We start from the raw sequence: 8,639 nt of genomic DNA, 5'->3' as shown, positions 1-8,639 counted from the left end.
GACTTTTTTGTTGTTGGATTGGATATCTAGTCAAGTTAAAATTCGTGTGGCTACTTCAAGTACATTTTTATGGGTTTACTAAGGAAAGAAATTGAGAGAAAGGAAAAGATTTAGATGAGGTGAGGTGAGATCAGGAATGACAATTTTATCCGAATATAATGGATAATATTGATCCAAGCTGCTTTGAATGAGTGGGTTTTTTTTAATAATTATCTTGCTTGATAAATAATAAATAAGATAAAGATATTGCTAAATTGGATATCCATTAAGGTGAGGTGGAAATAAAACATATAAGAAAAGGGGTGGGGATCCACTTGTAAATAATCCTTTTTTCCGACAATTTGTTTTCAGCAAGCTAATGAGGTCCAGATTGAGAAAGAAGTGGGTTCCATGAGATTTTCTGGCCTTCTATGGCCCTTGAATTTAAGAATTATCTGCAATGCCTCAACTAAAGCCAACCCTAATTAATTATTTTAATGTAGGGTTCCAAGCCACCGTAAAGTGACGGATGAAGCATCCAATCAAGGTGGCAAAATCCCAATATTTCCTCTCTGTCTCCACCATATCTTGATGACAGCCAAGTGTTTCAAGCATGGTCGCTTGGGTTCTTTTATGGAGCACATGTTTTCTATCTTCTTTTCCCATTGGAAAAAAAAGAGAGGACAAAAGTGAAGGCGTCGCAAGGCATGCCATGGTCCCTAGAAAAGTCTTTTTCCAACGCATTTTGGTAGTGACGAGTGCAGCTAATCTCACTAGCTTGAGCTTCCCAGCACTTGCCATGGTGATCATACACAAAACCGCCATGGATAAGAGCTCGATATATGGCTTTATCCTTAGCCAACTCAGGCAAAGGATAATATTTAAAACCACTAAGCACACGTTTCTTTTCCTAATCGTACAAGTAATACCATTTTAGTCATCTAAGATTAGTCTCTGATATATAATCATTTCTCACGTTTCTCCTTAACCTTGCTTTGCAAGTTAGGTTTTTGAATTTGTCTTAAGAAAACATACATTGAGAATAGCACGTCGCCGTTAAAATGGCAAATTAAGCTGTTTCGTGTTATCTTAAATGACTATTGATCTTAATGGGTTTGTGAAGATTAGCTCTTGTTTTCTACTTCATAAATTAGAACTATATATGAAATATTTTTTTTGAATATTTCGTGACATTTCTTATTATCAAAAAAAAAAAATCGTAAATAACTATTTCTATTATATACTCTGAACAGAATTTATAATTTCTTGTAATAAACCCGAAAAATAAAGGAATTAATTGTGCTTAATTTTTTTCTATGTGGATCTTAAAAATTCCTAATAAAAGAATCACTTCGGATTTATTTTATTTTATTTTTTAACAAAGTATGTTTTTGTCTCTCGACTCCTTTAAACTAACTAAACACAACTTAATTGTTCACTATCAAATTCCATGGCTATAATTGGCAATTCACTCGCATCATATATTAAAATTTGGAATTTTATGCCTTGATTTATATTAAAATTCGTGGTTAAATAGGTTTGATTGAGGAAAAAGTGATCTAATCTTGTCCACGATTACATAAAACATGGCCATAAACCAGAAAACTCTTGGCAAGTCCAAGTCAGGGCTAGTTCGTCTGTCATCCCTCTAATGGAAAAAAGAAGGTCCCTTCTGTAAGCCTTCGTTTTCCATTATCACGCTGGATGTGAAATCAAGACTCCATTGACAAGAAACCATGTTTTTGTGCTTTTCCAGCTAATTGTTACTTACAAAAACCTGAAAGCAAAGCCTACCGAAGTTATTAAATCTTGCCCACCTGTGACAGCTGATGGGTTGAGCGGGGTCAATTCAAAATAATGTTTTTCTAAAAAAATTAAAAAATCAAGTTGGTTTTCAATCAGATCATGAATTGATCTGTTTGTTGGATTGATTGAATTTTATTAGTTTAACCTCGATCCAGTTTAATTTAAACCCCGGGTTTTAAGTCAACAAGTCATCCAACGAACCTAATGATTCGGCGAGCTTTAATAAGAACTCTACATTAATAAATACCTTGTTTAAATGTATGAATAAATATTTTTTTCCGTGTAGATTGTCTTGGATTCAATTCCGAAATTGTAACATGAATATGAATTGATTTCAGCCAGCCTAACTTACAAAGATGAGCATATTGTTTATTTAGGAACAAAAGCACGCAAAAGGTTGCTAGGTTTTTGGGTCAATGATTTATTAATTAAATGAATTATTTTTATTAAAAAAATAGCAATTTTTTTTTACAAGACAATGACTCGATGGGATTTAAATCAAGTTTAACTTGGAGTAGATGAAGTAGATTTGATCGAGTCATTTCAATATTTAAATAAAGTTAGATTTTGAGTCTAGAGTTTTTCTGATTAACCCATCGGCTCGAACCCGAGTTTAACAACTACATGATCAGGCGGTTCCATTACTTTGATATTTGGGTTGAACCCACCTGAGTTCAGGGAACTGAGCAGGAAATTGGATTAGCTCGGAGAGGTTATTTGGAAGTCAGGATTCTTCAATTATTCCTCTTCCACCTATTTTCCTTCCAAAGAAGGGATTTTTAAGCTAGAATCGTGAATGGCGTGGCGACCAAAGCTAAAGTGTTGACTTATCTCCACAGGGTGGGCCTAAGCCACTACCAAATCGAGGGGGCTAACATGATGTATGCTTGTTGAAGCAAATCCCATCAAAGCAAGGTGGTTGCTCAAGTTCATGCATCAAAGAAATTAAATAAATAAAAATAAATAAATTATAATGCACTAGATATTGCATAGATCTGGAACTGCAGAAGAGTCCAAATTGCTTAGCTTTAGACTTCAGGGCATAGAAAAGTAGCTCGCAAGCAAGCCCTCTTTCTTCTTCTTTTCAATAAAAGAAAAATAGACTTCGAATGCATACCCTCATTCTATTTGCTTCACGTGATTCATCTTTCGTTATATTTCAACTTTGTGATTAGCCTTTTAGTGTCTAGGGAAGGCCCTCCAGCACTTGCTGCACGCTCAAGGAAAACTCTGCAGCTGAGAGCTTGAGATTAGACTAGCAAGCAAAAGATGTCCAAACAAGTAAAAAAAAAAAAAAAAAATATTGATGGTTTAAAAACATGGTTGTAATTGTTTTTTAAAATATTTTTTATTTAAAAATATATTAAAATAATATTTTTTTTAATTTTTTAAAAATTATTTTTTACATTAACATATCAAAATAATCTAAAAATATTAAACATATATTAATTAAAAAAATAATACAATGATTATAGTTCTTAAAGAGATGTTTTTCCTTCACGAGGGAATAAAAATTTTCTGGTGAAGTGCAATAATGGCAGTCTCGTAATTGATTGATCCATAATCTCGATAATGAACTAAAATCATCCAACCCCGAAACTAATCTAGAACAGAACAATTCTGGAATCCAAGGCAATAAATCATCCCGTGGATTATATTGAATTATCTACCATTTTTATTAAAATGATAATATTTTATTTGTTTTTTTATAAAACTAAATTTGAACCATCTTAAAATCACTAAAAACCCATCCAAATCTTGGATGGATGTTAATTAGCAAAATCAGAGGGCCAATAGAACAAGCGAAGATGGTGAAAAGGAAGAAACAACTGAAATATGCAAGCATCAATGATTACTAGATATTACAATAAAATGAAAAGAAATCCAGAACAGAACAGATTTTAACCACTAGCAAGCTTCCCCCATTCATCAAACAATATTCGAACTTTTTAACTAGAAGAGAGAAAATAGGAACTTTTCTTAATCTCCTAGTGAAGTTCATTAACCCGTCATCTTTTACCCGCAATACAAAAACTAGAATGCAGTAGATTTTATATCCTTCAATAACATACACGGAGCTAACTTACGCGAGCTTCATATACCATAGTGAAGCTTCGATACGCATCGGATATTATTGTTCATGCTTGGTTGTGACACTCCTTCACATCTACTCTGCATACTGACCCTCCTCTTCCTCCTCGTCATCATACTCGCCCTCCTCATCAGCGGTGGCATCTTGGTACTGCTGGTACTCGGAAACAAGATCATTCATGTTGCTCTCAGCTTCTGTGAACTCCATCTCATCCATACCTTCACCAGTGTACCAATGCAAGAAAGCTTTTCTCCTGAACATAGCAGTGAATTGCTCGCTGACTCTCCTGAACATTTCCTGGATGGAGGTGGAATTTCCAATGAAGGTGGATGCCATGGCAAGTCCCCTTGGTGGGATGTCACAGACACTGGATTTCACATTGTTTGGAATCCACTCAACAAAGTATGATGAGTTCTTGTTTTGGACATTGATCATCTGCTCATCCACTTCCTTGGTGCTCATCTTGCCACGGAACATAGCAGAGGCAGTGAGATAGCGACCATGCCTTGGGTCCGCAGCGCACATCATATTCTTGGAATCCCACATTTGCTGGGTCAGTTCTGGAACAGTGAGGGCACGGTATTGCTGGGATCCACGAGAGGTCAAAGGAGCAAAACCAACCATGAAGAAGTGGAGACGAGGAAAGGGAATGAGATTCACAGCAAGCTTTCGAAGGTCCGAGTTGAGCTGACCAGGGAACCTCAGGCAGCAAGTGACACCACTCATGGTTGCAGAAATCAAGTGGTTAAGATCACCAACTGTGAGAATAATGATCCAAATGAGCTAACACAACCAAGAAACCAATAAATAACAATTACAACAGCAACAGTACAAGGCAAGCACAAATGATGGATATAAGAAAATCCAAAGTGAGAAATTCATATTCAACTCGTGTGTTCTTATATTTTTCTATGAGCATGTTAAAGATTGCCAACATCATACATGCCTAACAAATCACAGCTCAAAACTGTGATTCAGATTCTACTCATGTGTTCTTGTATTTTTTTATGTGCACCATGTTAAAGATTGCAAACATCCTATCTGCCTCATAAATTGCAGCTCAAAACTGTGATTTGTTAATGCTCTACCCTAATTACTGACAATGCCTCCCAAGAAAAAAGATAGTGACAACCTCCGCCAGATATAAAGCAATGTCGATTCCTCAGCAACAAGCATACGACAAGGAACTATATAACTGCGCAAAAGTTTGTTCAATCCCCCATGCTTACTGAAAAGGGAACCTAAAACTAGTAGTCACGACAACCAAATATTCAAAGTTATGGAACCAGTGGGTATCATTTTCCACTAAAATCACAGAACTCCATAATTTTGCATGATGCTAACCTATCTCCATAAACCAAATGTAAAGAGCACCAATTATACAGTACACAAAAACCAGCAACAAAATTAACTGAAGTGTGATCAATAGAACAAAATGAGTCATTAAGGAACATGCCAAATCATACAAATCCACAATTACATGAACCATATTTAAAATACATAAAAAAAAAAATCCAACTACTAGATGAACTGCTGGCATGATAAACTAGATTCAGACAAAATTTAAAGCGATTGACAGATGCAACTTACAGTCATTTCAGTTTCACTTACAGCTTGGAGTAGTCAATTTAAGAGTCCTGAAGCAGATATCATACAAAGCCTCATTATCCAGAACCATGCACTCATCAGCATTCTCAACAAGTTGATGCACAGACAGGGTGGCATTGTATGGCTCAACCACGGTATCTGAAACCTTTGGGGAGGGAAAAACAGAGAAGGTCAACATCATCCTGTCAGGGTACTCCTCACGTATTTTTGAGATGAGCAAGGTGCCCATTCCCGAACCAGTTCCACCACCCAATGAGTGGCACACTTGGAAACCTGCAAAAATAACGACAGATCAGCACATCCATTTCACAAAAATTTAAACTTTAAAAAACAGGAGCGCATCATACCTTGAAGACAGTCACAGTTCTCTGCCTCCTTCCTTACAACATCAAGAACAGAATCAATAAGTTCTGCTCCCTCAGTGTAATGCCCCTTAGCCCAATTGTTTCCAGCACCAGATTGTCCAAACACAAAGTTATCCGGCCTGAATATCTGCCCATACGGACCAGTACGAACACTGTCCATGGTACCAGGCTCCAAGTCCATAAGCACTGCACGTGGAACAAACCTCCCACAAGAAGCCTCATTGTAGTACACATTCACACGCTCCAACTGCAGATCTGATGAACCAACATACCTTCCAGTCGGGTCTATTCCATGCTCATCACACACAACTTCCCAGAACTTGGAACCAATCTGGTTACCGCACTGACCACCTTGCACGTGAAGGATCTCTCTCATTTTCGCTTCTGCAAAAATCAAAACCACTTTCAATCAGCAACGCACAATTTCACAGCTAAAAAATCTTATAATTCCAATGAAAGCAAAGTAAATAAAATATAATAAAATAAAATCTAACAGATCTATCACTCATAAATTTTCGTTTAAGAAAAAAAACGCATGAATCACTATATGCTCACTATGAATAAGTGAAAATAGCAATTAAATAGTTAAGATCTAAAATAATTACCACGTAGAAGGAAAATTAATAAAAAAAAATCATCAAATCTAAAAAAAATCACTATAACTGAATTGATTTCAAAAACTGCATAAAATTGTTACTATAATCTCACTTCTGTAACCATAATAAGCTGATATAATGAAAAAGCATTGAAAAAAATCAATAAAATCGCTATACATGTATAAGAAGGCAGTGTTGCAGTGAAAAATAATAATAAATAAATAAATATGCAAAATTTTCAAGATCCGGAGATCTAATCGACTAAGAGCATGCAAGATCTACAAAATTTAACCAGAAAAATCGAAAAAAAATCACTAAAATAAAGCAGGAATTAAATAAAATTGATATATGTAATGAACGAGAAGTAATGGCAATGTGAACAAAAAAATCTGGAGATCTAGAGAGAGAGGATTACCTGGAGATTTTTAGAGAATAGAGAAAATTTGAACGGGAGAGCGAAACAGAGAGTGAGGAGAAAGGACAGCCCTTGAAAGAGAGGATTTATGGTTATTTGAAGAGAGTGAGGGATAGGGAGTGAGATCGGACAGTATACATTGGTTCCCTCCTGTTTTTTTAAGATTAGTTTGGTACCGTTGGATGGTAGAAATGGACGGTTGAGATTGGGATTTTTGGGCGTGATTATTAAGGTTTGAGTTTTTAAATTTTGGTGTTAATTTATTGGACGGATTTGACCTTCCCCGAAATGTCAGGAATGGCCTTTGACTGCTCATTTTGAAAAAAAAAACAGTTGACGGATGTTTTTCGAGACAGGGATCTCTCACCGACGTCCTTTCTTTTATATTACGATAATGTCCCCGAATAAAAACCAGTTTCTTACTTCGTTGATATTTCTGTTTTTTTTTTATTATTATTTTTAAGATAGCAATATATCATTTCTTTATTTTGTTTCTGAATAGAGAATATTTTATATATATATATATATATATAAAATTATGTTTGGCAGGTTTTTTCAAGATAAAAGTAATATAAATATAGATATATATATATATATATATATAAAGAGCATAAATAAGGTGATTTGTAGAGATAAACAGGGAGATGTGAAATAAATATTTATGCAAGATAATTTTAGAGTGATTTTTTTTTTTAAAAAAAGGGAAAATATCTTCTTTGTTATAATTTTTTTTTGGTTCTAAAACAACAATCAAATAATATCTAAATTGAACAAAATTGATATCATATATGAACAGTAAATAAATTGATCATGAAAGTAAAATTATATGTACAAACGTTAGTATAAAGATATTAAATTATAAATGAATAGTGCACTGAGGGAGATTTATATTTGTGGTTAGGGGTGTTCATTAAACGATGTGATTAAACATTTTACATGACAAATAAAAAATAAAATTGTTTATTTCTATTTTTAAAAATATTTTTAAAAAAAATTAAATTTTTTTATTTTTTTATTAACTTTAAATTAATATGTTTTTTTAGTATTTTTTAAATTATTTTGATGTGCTGATGTCAAAAATAATTTTTTTAAAAAATAAAAAAAATCATTAACATATATTTTAACACAAAAAAATTATTTAAAAAACAACCACAATCACACTATTATTTCTATTAAATAAGCTCACGAATTCCAAAGTAGCCTTCAATCTGAAATTCTAGTCCATTGAGTTCCAGGAGAATTTTCTTCATCTCTGTTGAGTTTTGATTTTTCTTGATAAAAGAAAATTGCAACAAAGATTTCTATTCAAATGCCTCGGAAATTTTCAACTGAAAAATACCAAATACATTGCAACAATTAGCAATTATTGGATTTTTCATTGATTTTTTTTATTTCATTCTTTTATATTTTTATTCTAGGAGATTGATGAATTTTTTTTTTTTTTTTAGCTCTTTCTATGATGTCACGTAGATTTTTTTTTATTCTTTCAAATCTAATAATAACATTTGAACATTATTTTTTTACACTAAAAAAAAAATCAGCTCAATATACAGCAAAGCACAGACCATCTATCCAGAAATACTCTATTTAAGAAAGATTTTCCTTTTATATCTGATCCCATGTAGATTATTCCTGATATTGACTCACAAGCTCGTGTTAGTGGCAAATTACCAGCTAATTAGATTATGGCTTCACACATAATCGCAGTGTTAGATTGATTGGCTTCTTACGTGTTGCCTTTAATCTTGTTTATTTTTACAACGCTCCTGCTATAAAAT

The 8,639-nt window shown here is 33.7% G+C and overlaps 1 protein-coding gene across 1 annotated transcript; it reads right to left on the bottom strand.

The window, feature by feature from the left end:
* Positions 1–3,620: 3,620 nt before the first annotated feature.
* LOC118033292 (tubulin beta-5 chain) lies at positions 3,621–7,020 on the bottom strand. The gene is made up of 4 exons (XM_035038223.2): positions 6,862–7,020; positions 5,833–6,234; positions 5,489–5,758; positions 3,621–4,635 (listed from the first exon to the last, which is right to left on the bottom strand). The coding sequence occupies exons 2-4, from the start codon at positions 6,224–6,226 to the stop codon at positions 3,953–3,955; spliced, it is 1,347 nt and encodes a 448-aa protein (XP_034894114.1). The 5' UTR covers positions 6,227–6,234; positions 6,862–7,020; the 3' UTR covers positions 3,621–3,952.
* Between the last annotated feature and the right edge of the window lie 1,619 nt (positions 7,021–8,639).

The sequence above is a fragment of the Populus alba genome, chromosome 16 (genome assembly GCF_005239225.2).
Source record: "Populus alba chromosome 16, ASM523922v2, whole genome shotgun sequence".
Taxonomy (NCBI): Eukaryota; Viridiplantae; Streptophyta; class Magnoliopsida; order Malpighiales; family Salicaceae; genus Populus; species Populus alba.
This window is presented reverse-complemented; position numbering and strand designations above follow the sequence as displayed.

Coding starts and splice junctions, on each gene's coding strand:
- LOC118033292 (XM_035038223.2), bottom strand. CDS start 6,226: ATGAGAGAGATCCTTCACGTGCAAGGTGGTCAGTGCGGTAACCAGATT. Junction 5,759..5,832: donor GAACTGTGACTGTCTTCAAG/GTATGATGCGCT, acceptor TTATTTTTGCAG/GTTTCCAAGTGTGCCACTCA. Junction 4,636..5,488: donor TAAATTGACTACTCCAAGCT/GTAAGTGAAACT, acceptor TTATTCTCACAG/TTGGTGATCTTAACCACTTG.